Consider the following 17,205-nt stretch of genomic DNA (forward strand, 5'->3'; position numbering starts at 1 on the left):
TATTGAAATACAAAAGTGAGAGAAAAAATTGTACACATTTGTTTATACCTATTTGAACCAGTCCTTGCCCAGATTTAAGTAGTATATTTACTTTCATTATATGTTTGAGTTTATTTAAAGTTTCAGCTTGGAATAATTTATCTAGTTAATGCTCACTAATAATTAAAATTGACAGATATTGGCAGGATAGTCACTTGTTGGTTCCTGGCTGCACAACCCTGGAATAATCACATAGAAACTGTATTAATTTAATCACCACTTGGACAATTAACACTAACTTCTTATTGGCTAACTCTTACATATTAATTTAATCCATTATCTGTGCATCACCACATGGCATTGGCTTATGAGCTAACTTTCCGTCATCTGTCTCTGGCAGAGCTACATGGCTTCTCTCTGACCCCACACTTTTTTCTCCCAGGATTAAGTTTAATTTTTTTTTTTTTTGTTGCCTACATCTATTCTTTTGCCCTGTCAGGCCAACCCATATTTCTTTATTTTTTTAATTTTTTGTTCTTCTTTTATTACTTTATAAATACTACCAATCAAAATTTTCACTTCCTTCCCTCCTCCCACTTCCCTCCTGCTCCCCCCCACTCCCCTTCCCCCCTCCCCCTCCAGTCCTAAGAGAAGGCTGGGTACCCTGCCCTGTGGGAAGTCCAAGGCCCTCCCACCTCCATCCAGGCTTAGGAAGGTGTGCATCCAAATAGAATAGGATTCTCAAAAGCCAGTACTTGAAGTAGAGACAAATCCTAGTGCCATTATCATTGGCTTCTTAGTCTGCCCCAATTGTCAACGACAGATTTCTTTATTAATTAACCAATCTTTTTCAATGTATACAAAGAAAAGTTCCACATCCGATATAGTATTGGTTCTATGAGAACAATCAAAAATATACGATATCATGGCACAGGAAAATTTGTGGGTAAAAATACAGATTTCAGATGTTATAACAGAGATACACTTAATGCAATTTAATTGCATTAGACTTTAAAAGTAGAAAGCTTTCTGTAGTTGAAGGCAGAAGAGAAACAAGCTGAAATTTTAATTGGAAGAGAAGGAAAAAATAGAAGAAAGAAAAGAACCATGAGATCTATCTCAAGAAATAAAGGAAGTGGGTCACAAAAGAAGCAATGGATACAGACAAAGTCTCAAGTCTGAGAATGATTCTTCAGCCAACAAGGAAGCAAAGAGCTTAATTCCTCAGACACAGGAAGCTGAACTCTGGCACAGCCTCAGTGCTTTGAGTTACTTTGAATTAGAGACTGATATATAGTTCAGGACCTTCAGAAAGCCATTAAGTGGAAGGCACAACTTAAATGTAGCCTGTGAGGCTGTAAGCAGGGAATCAACTGAACTCTGCTCTGGCCAGGCTCATATTGAGGTAATAAGAAACATTGTATAAGTTTGTGGTAACTTGAATTAGGACTATAAGCATAATACATCTATTCTTCACTATGAAAGTTTTGCAATGTCTGATAAATGAGGGCAATATTGTTGCATTCATAGTATCTCAGTAATGCTGAGAATGCTATCTCATCTTATACAAGAGGGATGAGCCTTGGTAATAATATAAGTACAGGCATATTATGTCCTTCTGATAACCGATACAACTCTAACCGTATGCCTAGGAAACAACTTATACAATCAAGGTCTTGGTAGAGAGTGTGGCTTGTTAAGTCATTGAGTATTAGCATGAGGACCAGCTTTTGAATGGTCACACCTATATTAGATCTAGAAGTAGTAGTGTATGTGTACGACACTAGTGCTGAAGATTGGAATATTGGAAGACAGTAGGAAACTTTGAACTCTTTGACCAGTGAGACACATTATCAGTGAGTCTCGTCTTTAGGGAGAAATGAAGTTTCCCGAAATAAAGTAGATAATGATCAAGGAATGTACCCAATATTGATGTTTGGTTTCCACAAGAACACATGTACTAAAACACTATCAAGGACATGTGTAAACATACTCTCTTAGTGCACATATAAAATACACACACACACATACCACAAACTCTTATTATTTTACAAAATGGCTTATAACTTAAGGGATGTGTCTTACTTAGCAAGAAAATCATTTGGGTCTCTGTCTCTATCTCGATCGAAGTGGGAGGACTTTGGACTTCCCGCAGGACAGGGAATGTGGACTGCTCTTCATTCTCCAGAGGTTGAGGGAATGGAGTGGGGGGGACGTGGAGAGGAGGAGGGGAGTGGGGGGAGGGGGCAATGTGTGGGAGGAGGAGGAGGGAAATGGGGAGGAGGCAGAAATTTTTTTTTCAACAACTAAAAAAAAAGAAAAAAAAAAAGAAAATCATTCACACATATGGGTATGTCCTGGAATGTAAAGAAACTGCTAGAAGAGTTACGAGTATTTTAATGAAAACATATTGGAAAAGCCCTAAAGAAGTTAAATATGTCTTAATTGTAAAATGAGTAATCGAATACTACTGTTTATAAACATATACTATGAATTCTTTAAAATCATAATTCTTGAAATATCATGCATTGAGCTCTGAATTAAATGAATTTAATGGGACATTTATCCTTTTCATTTTTTTCTCACGTTCAAATTTGTATTCTTTAAGTATTGCCAGTTATTTAGTACAAAATTAAAATCATTATGTTGGTTTTCCGGCTTATGTGGATTTGCTTTTGCTTTTATTCTTCTTTTGTATATTACATTGCAACTGTAGCCTCAAGGTCCACAGTTAAAACAATCTCCATTAAATTCTTCTGTATAATATTTGTCATTTTAATTGCATCGGCATTTCAGTTAAAGCCCAAGAAGAATCAAATGATACTTAAAACTGCTGTTATGGTATCATGGCTCAATCAGTAGTTTAATTTAAGTTCTAGTAGTGACTAGTCATTTTATCCTTTATTAATCTAAAGAAAGAAATAACCCAGTTATGCTTAAGAATGTCATAACCTATTAATGAATTATATATAATTCATTATATATAATATATAACCTAAGTTATAAATAACTAATTCTATTATAACTTTACCATATATTACTCCTTAACATATAATGCAAAAAATATAAAATATTCACAAAACACCTGAATCCTATAAAATTGTATGGTATCTTAAGGAGAAACAGATACATGTTTTGGGATTGGTTGTTGAGTTAGCTGCTTATTTTCATAGAATATCATTTGTACTTGGAAAAACAAGTATTTTAAACTATTTAAACTTGAGTTCAAATAGTGCTTAATTTCTACTTTTCCCTATATACCTGTTTATTTCTCAAGCACAGCACTGAAATTTCAAGGACACTGATCTACACACACATTATGACCATAGCATGATCTGTGTATTTTTATATTTCTATCAAGCATCTCTTTCTGGTACTAGTGGCACACAATACCCTTAAACACAAATGCTCATAATTCTCATTCTTAAAGTATGACAATTTTAGTATAAAGGTATTGTTGATAGGCATTATAAAATGTAATACACATATACTTCCATTATTAAATATATACTTTTATATACTTGTACTTTGATGGCTAATTTATAATTGGAAAGACATGTGTCTATGCATGAGTATACAGAAAAAAATGAACTTGACAACATGATTTCTAATTTCCCTAAAAACCTTATTATGCTAATGATTACATGTCTAAGAATTCTGTTTTGCCTTTTAGGTTAACAGGATTCCACCTACCACCCCCAGTGACAAGTACCAAATCTGTGTTCTCACTACGATTGACCAGTGACTTTGCTGTTAGTGCTCATGGATTTAAAGTATATTATGAGGGTAAGTGATGGTAATAGAAGAGATACCAAATTCCAGTTTAATTAACTAAAACCAGAATTCTCCAGGTATGGTGATGGAAGACTAATTACCATAAGGATCATGAAGACTGGCTGAGCTCTCCTAATTTTCTCAAAACTTATGAAGAGATTGCTTTTTAAAGGAAAGATTTTTTTTTTAATTTTATGTATAAGTGTGTGCCTGAATGAACGTATGTGTACCATGGATATGCAGTACCAGTGGTGACCAGAAGAGGGTATCAGAATTGCTAGCCCCAAATAACTAATTTCTTACCAATCACTAATGTACTGTAACTGGTTAGTGTTAGTGGACTTTACTTTTTCACATCCAGTATATACCTTAGCATAAGAACACCTTTCCTCTGTTTTTTAACTAAGATAAGAATTAAGTCAATATGAGGTTTTAAAGAACTACATTTTAGAGTAAAATATCATGTGGTCAAAGAGTAATAAGCCGCTGTAGAGAAATCCCTTCTCTGCTAAGGGTGCTGAAATATATAGAAGTACATACTTTTGTTTTTAAATAAATGAAATGTCTAATGATAAAAGTATTCTATCCTAAATATTTCTCTTAGAAATCATGGACATAGATTTATTTCAATTATCAGCAAGTATATTTACATTAAATAGGAAAAACTGCACCCTTAACTGAAGTGGTATTCTATCAGATTTCAATGTTTCTTTCTAGAACTATGTTTTTATAATTTAGTCTGTCAGATCTAACACTACCACTGAGATATGTACAAATGATTAATTTTGAATTATTTGTATACAAAATGCAGTACTATGTGGCATCCCCAGGCATTTTCTTCTAACCTATATACTATTGATGTATACAAGCACGTCTACAGTACATACAGGAAAGCAATCACAAAAAAGAATCCACTAATCCAACAACACAAATTTAAACATTTTACATCTGAGAAAGTTGGAAAATAAATATTATCTGATCTAGTGTCTTGTTTCTTTCTATAAAATATACATTTATCTGTAAAATAAAATATTAAAAAATAAAATAGGATATGCATCACAGATAACATCCTAGGTAGAAGTTTAGGAGACAGTTTTCTGCTTCATACACTTCTAAACTCCTCTCTTTCAAGGGGAAATGAATTCAGAGCCTTACTTTCTTCATTGTAATCATTTCTACGAAGTATTTTTCAATAGCTAAATATTTGTATTAGTCTTAGAGAGTTAATTCATACATATTCATTATCAAAATGTCAAAGGTTTAAGTAATTTTGACAAACTTAAGAGGTTAAGAACCCTAATATTTTCTAAGTGATTTTAAAGACAAAGCTTATATTATTATATTTATTAAGCACAGTTATTTTTATGTTAGTTTGTACTTCAAACAAGTACAGTTCATATTGAAGAATATAAGAGGAGGTGAATTTTGATGTTTCCTTTGTCTGTCAAGTTTTATAAATTTATTTTCAAAAATATTTCAATAGCTTTCAATGTTATTATAAGTAGAAATCAATCTAGATTTCTCAGTCCATTTGTCAGTGTTAAATTTCTGTCATCTTTTTTTCCCCTTCGGGAAGAATTCACAAAGAATTTTCACGTGCAACTTTGAAATGTTCTAATTGTAAATACCTGGCACAGTTAATCAGGTAGCAATGAAGTATTGGCCACCATACTTTGCTATTTCTGCCCTGTATCATGTTTCTAGAATGGTAATAACAACGTTCCATATAATATGACACAAATTGTAGTCTGTAGCTCTGTAGATGGGAAGTCTTAATGATTTCAGTTGGGTTATTTGGTTATTTGTTCATGGTCTTGTGAAGTGAAGTAAAAATATGAGTTGAGTTGTCATCAGAAAGAACTAGCAGATCTCAATTTGTAGGCTTAATCTGGTTATTATTCTGGGATATCGTCCTTCAAGCTTGTGGACCTGAGATATATGGTTCCTATAAGTTGGAAGACCCCTATGCCTGTTGTTGGAGGCCCTTGCTCATTTCCTATCCACACAGGCTCCTGAAATAACTACACAAAAACTATATTAGTTAAATCACTGCTTGGTCAATCACTTAAGTATATTGCTAGCTAGCTCTTACATCTAAAAGAGCTAGCTAGCTCTTACATCCATCATTTTATATTTTACCACGAGGCTCATGGCCTACTGGCTAGGCTCTAACTACCAGCTCATGTCTTTTCCCCTGGCAGCTACATGGTTTTTCCTGCCTAGATCTACTCTGCTCTATCATCAGGCCAAGGCAGTTTCTTTATTCATTAACCAATAAAAGCAACACATATACAGAAGGACCTCCCACACCACAAACCTACTACAGATATGTCTTCTTTCACCATGGCTCATTTGTCTTATCATGAGCCACTGGCTCACTGAATCATTCTGACAGTGGTACTGTACATTTCTAGTTAGATCTGAGTACTTCTCAGTAATGGAACAAAAGGTTGTGACAATCCTCTCCAAATCCAAGGTTCCTCCCCCACAAATAAAACTGAATTATCAAACAGTTCTAATTAATTTCTCCAGTATAAAATAAGTGGCTAGAAATATAAATTCAACTGTGATTTTTACCAAAAGTTGCAGGATTTTTTTTTTTTACTTTGTTCTTTGGGGATACCACCCAACTTTCACATAAATACTAGGAAAATTATTCTTACCTATGAATATCCAGCTTTAGCTTGGATATTTTTAACCTGCTTTCCTAACTTAATTCATTCCACTTCTCTTCTTCCACATTTTTCCTCTGGGCTTTTTACTTTTTCTATTCTATTCTATCTATCTATCTATCTATCTATCTATCTATCTATCTATCTATCTATCTATCTATCTATCATCTATCTATCTATCTATCTATCTAACTATCTATCTATCTATCTATCTATCTATCTATCATCTTTTTGTTTATTCCACTAGCTGGCTGAGTGGCTGATCCCCGAAGCCCTCCTCTCCTTCACCTTTCCTTGCTCCTCTTCTCTCTAATTATTCTCTCTGAATGCCAGCCCTGCCTATTTCTCTCCTGCTTAGCTATTGGCCATTTAGCTCTTTATTAGACCTATCAGGTATTTTAGACAGGTAAAGTAACAGAGCATTACAGAGTTAAACAGATGCAACAAGAAAGAATGCAGCACATCTTTGCATCATTAAATAAATATTCCACAGCAAGTAACACACCTTAAAATAATATTCTACAGATAGAAGTTTTGTATTGTTATCAACTTTAATATGCTACTGTAGACCATTTAAGTAAAGCAATAGAGGGGAAGTCCATGTTTCTTTAATAACATAGACTTTAGGAAACTCTTTGCCATGTATTAAAAAGAATTTCCTGTTACATTTCTCTTAATCAAACTGTGAAAAATGAAATTTATACACATTATTTTGTCTTCAATATCCAACTTTTTGTTTCTTTAGTTTTCCTTATTATTATATAATAGACAGGGAGAAAATGGCCAAGGGACAACATATACACAGTCTATTACAGAATAGACTGACCTTGAAGTAAGATAGTGAGACTTAGTTATAGAAAACCCTAATCAAACTTGTCCCAAGCACCTAATGAAGATAATTTCCCTATGCTGCTGCTCAAAATGGGGGGGGGGGGAGTTCAATACTCTTACTGCAGCATGTGGCAATCATTAATAATGTATTACATGTTCATTTTTTTCTATCACAGAAATACAGAATCAATGTGTTAGATAATCATTAATAATCTTGTAAATTTATAAATAAAACAAGCATAATAAGTAGAAAACAAAACCTTATGAGATATTTATTTATTTAGAACTATTTTCAAAAATTGTTTAATAAACAGAAACATTTCTATTCCTATCTGAGTGGTGGTGGCACATGATTTTAATACCAACACTTGGGAGGCAGAGGCAGGTGGATGGCTGTAAGTCCAAGGCTGGCCTGGTCTACAGAGTGAGTTTCAGGACAGCCTAGACAACATACAGAATCCTTTTCTTGAAAAGTCAAAAAAAAAAAAAATATATATATATAATAAGAAAGAAAAATAGATAGTAAGATGATGATAGATAGATAGATAGATAGATAGATAGATAGATAGATAGATGATAGATGATAGAAGAAATTGAAATTCTAAGTGCTCAGCCTATTTGTATAACTATAATAATTATGACTGTGGTTTTATGGTATCCTTCTCTTTAATGTTGGCGGGTCGATATTGAACAAGCTCTGTAGTGTGTAGTACATCCATTTCAATTCAGAGAGATGTATTTCTTTATATTAAGTTCCATCTCTTTATATTTCTATGCTAATTATTGTAGCTTTTAGATGATGGTAATATTAGAATGTAAGATGATTGATGTTAATTTCCTATACAATTTCTACAGAATATTTTTCAAGAGAAATAAATATAAAAACTAAATGATAGAACAAATACAGAAGAACCTTATCAAGACATAGTAGGGAAAACCTTTCCAACATCAAAAGATAAATGGGAAACATGTCCTCCAGGAAAATATTGTGGGTCAACTAAATAAAATCTGGAAGTTGATTAATGCAGTATTTTAAACAGTCATTCCTTTCCTCCTGTTTTAAAAACAGAGTTTTCTTATATAAATAGACTAGATTAATCTCAAAATCCTTTTGTTTTTACATATTAGATACTGGGATAATAAGTTTTGCCAGCAAGTAGGATTAAAATGTCATTATTATATTAAAAAGAGAAAAAAAACTGTATGTCATTTTCATTCCATATGATATATATATGTATAAAACAATTATTTCTGATATAAAATTGAATTGAATATCTCCTGAATTATAAATTTCATAAAAATCTAAATAGAGAAAATTGTATGTAGCAAAGGTGGCCATACATAAGAAATTTATCATTGATAATTTTGTTATCCATGAAATTAGTTCATGGATAGGAGAATACCACAACTATTTCTTTAAGTTGTGACAATGATGGAAAGTAAATATGACACAACATCGAGCCAAAGAATTAAGATTAAGTGTTCAGATGATAGATTTTACAAGTGAAATACTTCAAATATGCTTAATTAAAGTAAGCAAGGGATTTATATATTTATTTTTTCAGATTATATGAGTATGAGAAAGATATCTGATATAGAAAAAATATTTATATTAGGTAGTATTAAAACTTTCATAATGTAAATATGAATTCTAAGCTCATCACTCTTTGGGCTGTAAATGATTATTTTTATAAATTTAAAGGAGTCTATCTGTGTCTAATTTAAAATATTCCACATTATCAATTTAAAGATTTCACATGAAATATCATAGACTCCATTTCAATTATCTTTATATCTCTTTAACTCTTGCCCTATCTTATTGCAGTTATCCTCTTGAATCAAAGTTATATGATTTTATTTAGAGTGGAAGATATGCTAACAATATTAGTAACTGAAGATATCATTTTCCACTAAACAATGTTTGCCTTTTCACCAAGATCTGTTTACAGAACAAGGAGAGACATTTACCACCCACACAAGTCAGTTTTTGTCATGGTTGTACATTTAAGGTTGTATTGAATTGCATTACTGTGTTCAGTCATTGGAAATGATATTATTGAGGCACCCAATGCTAATAAAATACTGGTAAATAAAATTTACCACAGTTTATGATTAGGTGCATCTTTTATGTATTATCAATTTGTTTCTAATAAGGCTCACTCATTATTTTCCACAAAGGCATGCCATGTTAGCTCTTGATAGGGTAAACATGATCAAATGAATATCCAAAGTCTGCTTTATCTTCAGCTCTAGTTCCAACCTTCTGATATGCCTGTTTAAATGGCTCTGAAAAGTTATCTGTAGAACTGATTGCCTCTTCTTTCTAATTCTCACCTTCCTCATTTTCTCTAATATTTAGCTGAATATGTTATTTTCAAGGTAATATAGAAATTTACCAATTCTGAAGAACAACTCTCCATTTTATGTTCCTTCATTTTTATCTGTTTAGCAGCTTGGGTCTTGACCTGATGGGTCACCACAGGTCAAAAGCCAGGGATCTGAGCGACTGTGCCTAAAAGCACTCTGCAAACATAATCCAAGATAAATATTTCTTCCTTACAAGAAGCTTATCTCAAGTGTTTCTCCTTAGCGGTGGAAAGCTGACTGACATAAATATGAATAACAATTTACCAAATTTAAGAAGAAATTCTCAAACCATCGTACCAGACTTCAGAATTTAATATATCCGAGGTTGGAGAGATATGGCAACAGTTAAGAGTGCTTGATTTTCTCCCAGAGGACACAACTGCTTATAACTTCGGCTTCATGAGATTTGATGCCTTCTTCTACCCTTATTGACACCCGCATAAGCATGACATGTACTAACACAGACCCATAGAATACCCATACATAAAAATAAATTCCTAGAAAAGAATTTAATGCATATTAGTTTTATCTCTCCCTAAAATAGGGCTAGGGAGAAACCTGGTGCTAGAGGAATTTCCAGGAGTCCACAAGGATATCCCTAGCTAAGACTCTTAGCAATAGTGTAGAGAGAACCCAAACAGGCCTTCCCCTGTAATCAGATTGGTGAATGTCCCAACTGTATCATAGAGCCTTCATCCATTAACTGATGGGTGAGATGCAGAGATCCACAACCAAGCACCAGGTGGAGCTCTGGGAATCCAATTGAAAAGATGGAAAGGGAATATATGAGCAAGGAAGGAGAAGATCATGATGGAGAACTCTACAGAGACAGCTGCACCAAGCTAATGGAAATTCATGAAATTTAAATTGAGAACTGTGAATTGATGTGGGATTCCCCTCTGTATGCTGTGAATATGTTTTGTTGCCATTGGTTAATAAAAAAGCTGCTTTTGCCTATGGCAAGGCAGACTATAGCAAGTAAGGAAATCCAAACAGAGATAGAGGAGATGCCATGCAGCTCCTGAAGGAGAAAGATGACAGCATCTTTCTGGTAAGCCACAGCATTGTGACAATACACACAAAAAAATAGAAATAGATTAATCAAAGAAATAAGAGCTAGGTAGGAGTATGCCTGAACCTTTGCCCAAACAGTGTTGTAATTTATATAGTTAATATATAATATAGTAGATATTCTGTGTCATTATTTGGGTCTGGGCAGCTGGTTAATCAATGTGCACTCTCTGTTTACAGTGTGGGACTGAACTAGTCCCTCCATATATGGGAGAAAGTGGTGTAGCTTGGACTTTCTATGAGGCACCTGGCAATAGGATATATTCCTAGTGCATGAGCTAGCTTATTGGAGCCCACTCCCTATGGTGGGATGCCATGCTCAGCCTTAATGCAGGGGGAAGGGCTTGGTCCTATCCCAACTTAATGTTCCAGACTGTTTGATTTCCTATGGAACCCCCTACTCATTGCAAGGAGTTGGCGGAGTTTGGGCTGAGGAGAAGGTGGAAGGGCGGGGGGAGGAAATTAAAAGAAATTATAATAAAATAATCTTCTTTCTGTGTTCCCAAGGATGCTCTATTTTGCATTTATTTTCCCTAAAATAACTCCTTAGTTACTTCCAATAGTTGTTACTTATAATTTCTAAAAATTAAATTAAAAATGTTCATCAGTTATACTTATATTTATCTTCCAGATGAGCAATCTGCTCCAGTATCTGAGAGAACTGGTGTGTTAGTTTTCCTTAGTTATGATGAAACATGTGGGATCCTCGCCTTATGCGAGAATAAATATTATTTTGGTGCATGGTTTCAGATACTTTTGTATGTGGACATTTAGCTTCCTTTCTTTGTGTCTGTGTTGGACAGCAAGTCAAGGATATTTTCTGTAGCAAAATGTCTCACAGCATGGCAGTCAGGGACAGAAAGTCTACATCTCCTAACTTTTTACCACATCCCAACCATTCTAAAGGCTGGAAATGAAGCCTTCGACACAGGCTTCTACAGACCTTTCAAAGTACCAACCATAATAATCATGAACATGTTCATAATGTCTATCATTTAGCTATAAATAGGAATAAACCCATTTGAGTGACTTATTCAAGAATCTGATTAAGGGAGAGTTTTGACTAAGATATTCCACTTAGCTGAGTGCTCCGAAGTCTCTTACTCTCTGAAGGTTGTCCATTTTTTTTAGGCTGTCCATTTTTGATTCTCTGTGTTAACTAACATTTATTGCAAGAAATTCATCTGATGAGGGCTAAGAGTTTTATTAATACATTGGTTTAGCAGTATGTAATTGGTAGTTATTTTATTGCTATGTTCATTTTGCAGATTTATAGTAACAGTTTTTGTTTCTTAAGGCTCATGACCCAATTAAGTATCAAATTCTTAAATATTTTAGCTGTGTCAGGTATGGGTTGATATTTTCAAGTGGGCCTTAAATCTAATCAAGACGTTGCTTACTCCCATAACATTGGGGACTATATTACACTACTACATTGTGCATGCAAGTCACAATTACAGGCCACAGAGTTCATAGCTATGTGATATTCATGGTTATTTTTCTTCATCATCAGAGTGCACAGTATATTTAGCAGGGGTAAGTCTTTTATGTGAGCACCAGCATGATTTCTCTTTCACAAAAGACTCAGCAAGATGTAATGCATTTTTTGATGCTATTGGTAAGACTTGGTCAAATATAATAGGTAGCTGAGGCATTGTATCCTCCATTATATGGGAACTCTATTTACATTCCTTTCATGCATGAACATATTTTAGGAAGTTTCTAGAGTAGACAATAGCAGTTTTCCAAGTGACTTTTCATGAGGTCTTTAGTGTTGGTTGCCCTTCCTTATATTCTCTCTTCTGCGTTGTCCTCTCGTTCCTTCCCTCTTTAATGCTATTATAGTTTGCCCTTTAATCTCTTATAAGACTATATTATACCACTCTTTTCTTAGGAAATCCTCACGCACCTACTAGATGGTCCTTTAGCAGCTATCTAACCTCTGTGATTATTCTAAATAAAATACGTAACTAAAGCTTAAAAGCTAATTTCCATTTATAAGAGAAAATATGCAATGTTTGTGTTTCAGGGACCAAATTACCTTCCTCTAGATGCCTGTTTCTAGCTTTAGCCATTTGCCTTTAAATTTCATAATTCTATTTTTATTAATACGTTAATCGTATGTCATGGGAAAAATACTCTTTTTTTGGATATTAGTTTGGAGTCCATAATAAAATGAAATCACTAAAAATAAGGAAACAATTGGATAGAGGGACCGGAGAAATGGACCAGCAGTTATGAACTCGAGTAGAAGATACAGGTTTGTTTTGCAGCACCCAAATGATAACTGAAAACTGTCTGTAGCTACAATTCTATGAGAACAGACACAGGCTTGTAGCTTCTGTGGGCTCCTGCGTGAGCCCGGTTCACATAAACTTACACAGGCACACAGAAGAACACATGAATTAAGTAAACAGTTACTGCATATGGGAGATACTAAAAGGGAACATCAGAGTTGGTCATTGTTTCAGGATAAGAAATGTCGTATATTCTTCCTTAATATCATTTTTACAGAACATTTTATTAACTTAAAAGTATCATAGTTCTAATAGTAAACCTTACATTGAATCCAGTTTTCTTAAGTTAATAATGCTTTCCAAAACATATTTTATTTTTTTTTGTTTTGTTTTTCGAGACAGGGTTTCTCCGTGGTTTTTGGAGCCTGTCCTGGAACTAGCTCTTGTAGACCAGGCTGGTCTCGAACTCACAGAGATCCGCCTGCCTCTGCCTCCCAAGTGCTGGGATTAAAGGCATGCACCACCACCGCCCGGCTCCAAAACATATTTTAAACATCTACCATGAGGCTTGTTACTAGAGAATCCTTACTATCAGTTTTAGAATGCATATAATTTGCAATTACAAACAGGGTAAGCTGATAATAAATGATCATTTTATAAGTATAATTTATAATCTCATCTTCAATTCAAAGCAATACTGTTAAATACATATTAGTTCTTGAAAACTTTGTATTCTTGAAACAGAATCAAGAAACTTCATATAGCAGTATTCTGTAGAAGGGCTCAGGTTATCAAAGGAATGATTTATGGCCTTGATCATTCCAGGAGCATTTGTACTATCAGTGGACATGGAGCATCAAGTGCTTGGGGCTTATTTATGTTAAACAAAGAATGTTAAATGGCAGATTCTTTTCTTTTTCCCCTTCCTTTTTTATTCTTCTCTTTTCCAGCTAGCAAGCAAGCTGTTAAACATTTACTGCCCAAGGTAGTCAGTGACAGACTCAAGCTGTTTGTTCCAAATGACTCACTCTCTTTATCCTGCGTTTCTTTTTCTTAAACATTACTTTTAATCAGACATTTCCTCACTTAAATATTTAAAAGAACCACCTGAGGGTATCACTTCACTGAAAACATATTTTAAAAACCAGAAATAAAGCTCAGGATCCAACTGACACTATTCCTTTTGTGACACACAGGGTGAGTAACTGACCCACTCTTTTTTAATTTTTATTTTTAATTCTAAGGTTCAGTTCATCAACTATATTATTCTAGAAGAGTACCTTCAAGCCACATTTTAGCTTTATTTAAAGCAAATGTCTGGTGCTAACTTCTACTATTTTTCTTCCTATAACATGGGTAAATTTGATGGCAATTTCTTTCCATATCTAGATACAAAAATGGTTGCTGTTTCCCACACATCAACTTGTGCGAGGCAACTGTTTGTTGCCGCCTGCTCAGGCCTGAAATAACCATACAGAAACTGTATTACTTAAATAACTGCTTGGCTTATTAGCTCTAGCTTCTTACGGGCTAGATCTTACATCTTAATTTAACCCATTTCCATTATTTTATATTTTACTATGAGGCTCGTTGCCTATTGGTAAGATTCCAGCAGGCTGCCTGAGTCTTTTTCCTCTGGCGGCTCCATGGCATCTATCTAACTCTGCCTTTTTTCTCCCAGCATTCAGTTTAGTTTTCCTGACTAGCTCTACTCTACCCTATCACCGACCAAGATAGATTCTTTATTCATTAACCAATAAAAGCAACATATATACAAAAGGACTTCCCACACCATTTCCATTTCCTGTATAAATAAAAGGGAAGGTTTTAACTTCAACATAGTAAAATTATATATAACAAAATAGGTGTCAAGCAAGAATTATTATATTTATACCTATTTTACTTTTTATTATAACTGAGGGAAACTATAATTATAACTATTTTTCACTTCTATTCAAGACCCCAGAAGGATATATTACCTAAGTAAACAGGAAGTCCATTGTAAGCAATTTCCAAAACTCTAGAATTGACAGAGAAACTCTCTGCATGGACAGTCAAACAAACTTCTGTCTCATGAAATGTCCATTTTTAGCCTATAGGCTCATAGTATCTAACAAACTTTCCCATGAAGCACTAAATTTCAAAGACAATTCCACCTATATTGGCAGTTTGTCAGTCAATTTCTTTTGTATCCTGCAGAGTGTCTGGCAAACTCTTTCATGAAACAGGAAGCACAAAGGACTGTCTTACCCTTAGGCAAGTTCTGCAGTCTTTTCTCTTTGGGTCCTGCAAGTACAGTTCACACAAAATACCATCAAGCAGTCCAGGAAAAAATAGTTTCTTGCCCAAATGGCTAACAAACTCCATAAGGAGCCTCTTTGATGCCCATCATCCTCTTGAAGTAGCTTAGTGCTGCCACGAGCAGATGTGTCTTATTAACGTCAGTCAAAATAAATACATAAATAAAAAGGCTGCTAAAGTTTTTTTTGTGTGTCTAGAATTCATTTCCAAGCTTTCTCAGATTTTACGTGGATGTAGTCAGCTACGTTGGTGTGTCAATCTGTTGTGCGAGGCTGCTTGATTGTTCCCAGCTAGTAGTCCTGAAATAACCATATAGAAACTGTATTAATTAAATCACTGATTGGCCTATTAGTGCTAGCTTTTTATTGGATAGCTCTTACATCTTAATTTAACCCATTTCCATTATTTTATATTTTGCCACAAGGCTCGTGGCCTACTGGCAATGTTTCAGCTTGTGGCTCATGGTCTTTCTTCTCTGGCAGCTCCATGGAGTCTCTCTGACTCTGCCTTTTATTTCCAAGTATTAATTTTAGTTTTCCTACCTAACTATACTCTACCTATCACAGGCTAAGACCGATTCTTTATTCATTAATTTATGAAAGCAACACATATACAGAAGACTTCCCACACCATTAACTTCTTATCATTAAGAAATTCTTTAATTTATAGAAACTGATTTTTATAAATAGCAAAATAGTTGATTCCTATAAATAACAAAATATCAAGTAATCCACATATAGTTTCTGGTAAGTATATTATAAATAGGCTAACCTAGTTATGTGATGGTGGCTCATGCCTTTAATCTTGGGAGGTAGAGTGCGTCAGATCTCTGTATTTAAGTCTAGAGCCTGGTCTACAACATGAGTTTAAGGATAGCCAGGGCTATGCAGAGAATCGGTCTCAAAAATCAAACGAGCAAGCAAACAAATAAAAACAAAAGTCTAATATTGTTGTATCACCTTCAACCAACAAATGCCATTGGTTACTATGGCTTTCTGTAGCATGATTAATAAAAGACCAGTGACAGAAGTTACACTTGAAATTGAATGTCAGAAAAGCAAAACTGCCAGCCACTGGCTTTCACTTATACCTCAATCCGAAATGCCGACCTGCATCCAATAATCTCAGAATAAGACTGTGTCAGGCTAATGATCAGAGGTTTACATAATTAAACTGTCTGTAAAAATTTCTTTACTTTATTCTCTTTAGGTTACATTGTTTTGAGATTCCATCACACCTCAATCAAAATAGCTATCATTTAATACTTGAAACAACAGCAACAATATTGGAAAACACAAATACATGCTGGTGAATATATGGGGAAGGAAGAACACTACTCACTGAAAAATAAAGTGTAGCCTGTGTTGTGGAAGGAGAGTACCATCTCCTGGAAGCTCTGCTCTGATGTCCTTATGCTTTCAGGAACACTTGAGTGTTCATTCACATAAACACACACAAATGCACAGACTAACATGCACACAGAAACTCTCATACAGTTAAACTTTTAAAATGTGAAAAATACATCTGTAATATGAACCCCCTGTTTTGCTCTTGGGCATGTATCCTAAGGTCTCCAAGTAAGCATGAAACAGAGGCATGAACATCAATCTTGCAGGGCTGGACTATTCACATTAAGTAAAAAAGCAAAACCAGCCTAGATGCCCATCAACAATAGGATGGAAAAATAAACATGGACTATGTACGTAATGGAATTTTCAGCTATATAGATGAAGGAGTTTTTTCTTTCTTTTTTTTTAATTGAGAAAAGGAAAAAAAAAAAAACAAGTTTCCGCCTCCTCCCAGCCTCCCATTTCCCTCCCCCTCCTCCCACCCTTCTCCTCCTTTCCGCACTCCTCTCCCCCTCCCTCTCCAGTCCAAAGAGCAGTCAGGGTGCCCTGCCCTGTGGTAAGTCTTAGGTCCTCCCCCCTCCGTCCATATCTAGGAAGGTGAACATCCAAACTGGCTAGGCGCCC

General features: G+C 34.6%; 1 protein-coding gene across 2 annotated transcripts in view; it reads left to right on the top strand.

Annotated features, from left to right (window-relative positions):
* The window catches only part of Csmd3 (CUB and Sushi multiple domains 3), a 952,990-nt gene that overhangs the window by 125,249 nt on the left and 810,536 nt on the right, over positions 1 to 17,205 (top strand). For both annotated transcript variants that reach the window (XM_026785886.1, XM_026785885.1), the window contains exon 3: positions 3,653 to 3,765. In XM_026785886.1, coding sequence (XP_026641687.1) covers positions 3,653 to 3,765 — 113 coding nt within the window. The remainder of the gene's footprint in view (positions 1 to 3,652; positions 3,766 to 17,205) is intronic.

The sequence above is a fragment of the Microtus ochrogaster genome, linkage group LG3, assembly GCF_000317375.1.
Source record: "Microtus ochrogaster isolate Prairie Vole_2 linkage group LG3, MicOch1.0, whole genome shotgun sequence".
Lineage (NCBI taxonomy): Eukaryota > Metazoa > Chordata > Mammalia > Rodentia > Cricetidae > Microtus > Microtus ochrogaster.